We start from the raw sequence: 1,829 nt of genomic DNA, 5'->3' as shown, positions 1-1,829 counted from the left end.
CATTCCTGACATTCACAGATATTGTAAGGCCTGAAAATTGGACAATATGATTTTAAGGTTTTAAAGGATCTGTATAAACAGTGTTTAAGCAAATCATGAATTGGGATGATTTCCAGAAGCTGGTTCTTATTTTGACAAAGTTCTTTTGGTGTTTTGGGTACATTGAAAAGGTGGTTTAAAATACCTGTAAATATCATGGTGATGTTGTTCTTCACAGGCATTGTTGATTTTCCAACAGTTTTGCTGGAGAAGCGAGAACTATAGACACCAAACACACCAAACATAACCATTTTTTTCATTCTGGTCTATGTGTACTTTGTGTCCCACATAGCCTGCATTATATGGAACAGGATTAAGGTTCCTGGCTCCCTTAAAAACAGACAAAAAAGAACATCAGTACATCATTACATAGTAAACCATACTGAAATCAAAGAAAAAAACTCATTGATGTAAAGCTTTAGACATAACCACCTAGTATACTGTAGAAAATACATTTAAACCCTCCTGCAACCAACTCTTACAGCCAAACAACATAATAACACCTGAGCAACCACTGTCACTTGATTATCGTACAGATTGAAAACAATACTGCAAGAAATACCACTATTACAATACACTACACTTACTGCTACTATTCATAGCACTAAGCACTACTCCTGCTACAGCGACTACCTCACAATGTGTCTCTGTAATGCTGGAATGTATCATGTGAGTTTTTGCACCTTTTGTCAATTAGTAGTTTAATTATTGATTTGTTGCTTATTATTTATTTGACCATTTATTTACCTTATGTATATGCTAATGTTGATCAATATTCATGCTATATTATTGTAAATTGTAATTCATCCGTCTAAAATCTGCATGCCGGTCCTGCATTTGAGAGAGATACACACATGAATGGCAGAAATAGTCAATGAACAATGAACTGGGTTAATGTATTTTAGCATAAATAAAATCTTATATTACATTTACCTTTAAAGTCTTTAGAAAGTTTGCTAAACATTGATATTGTGTAGTTTGTGCTCCTCCATCAGCAGCTGCAGTTTCTCTCAGCTGTATCAGTGCAGTCACTGTGACGTCTGACTGACAGAGGTTTTTGTACGACTCTTTATCACTGTGTGAACACACGAACACTGTTTGGATAGTGAAAACTCTGACAGTAATAATCTCCTGTATCTTCAGTCTGGACTCCACTGATGGTCAGAGTAAAATCACTGCCATAGTTAGATCCACTGCCACTGAATCTAGATGGAGTTCCAGACTGAAGGGTTCTTATGTAATAAATCAGGAGTTTAGGAGCTTCTCCAGGTTTCTGCTGATACCAGGACACACAGTCACTACAGCCAGAGATCGGCTGACTGGTTTTACAGCTGATTGTAACAGTTTCTCCTTGTTTGATGGGTTTCATTGCTGGACTCTGAGTCACTGTCACTTGTCCCCAGATCTCTGAAATTAGACAGTTTATTCATTAATGGTTATTGGACTGTAAATGAGATGTGATTGTTTGTTTTGCAATAAGATATTTACCCTGAATGCAGAGAGTCAGAGTCCAGATGAAGATGATGATGTTGTTCATAGTTGTAGTTTAGTCTTGTGTGATGATGAAGAGTGTGTTGTGTTCTGCTCTCAGTCATGAAGTGTTAAACTCACAGCACTATAAACACTCTCAGAGCACTGAAGCATGTGCTGACAATGCAAAGAAGTGGGCAGGATTTACAACAGCTTGTGCTGAGAACAAACTCATATACACTCTACATAGAAGATTTTACTTTCTTCCATTTAGTCATTAATTGTACATATTGATTAATTGTGAAATATTGTATGTTTGG

General features: G+C 36.5%; 1 gene segment (V, D, J or C); it reads right to left on the bottom strand.

Moving 5' to 3' along the window:
- Window positions 1-873: 873 nt before the first annotated feature.
- Window positions 874-1,615, bottom strand: LOC130083261 (immunoglobulin kappa variable 1-8-like). The segment is given in 2 exon segments: window positions 874-1,446; window positions 1,528-1,615. Coding segments are annotated over 2 exon segments (384 nt in total).
- Between the last annotated feature and the right edge of the window lie 214 nt (window positions 1,616-1,829).

Source organism: Rhinichthys klamathensis, unplaced genomic scaffold (assembly GCF_029890125.1).
Source record: "Rhinichthys klamathensis goyatoka isolate OS25496 unplaced genomic scaffold, OSU_Roscu_1.1 h1tg000054l_1, whole genome shotgun sequence".
In the NCBI taxonomy this organism is placed as follows: Eukaryota; Metazoa; Chordata; class Actinopteri; order Cypriniformes; family Leuciscidae; genus Rhinichthys; species Rhinichthys klamathensis.
Note: the sequence above shows the minus strand (reverse complement) of the source record. Positions and strands in the feature narration are given on the sequence as shown.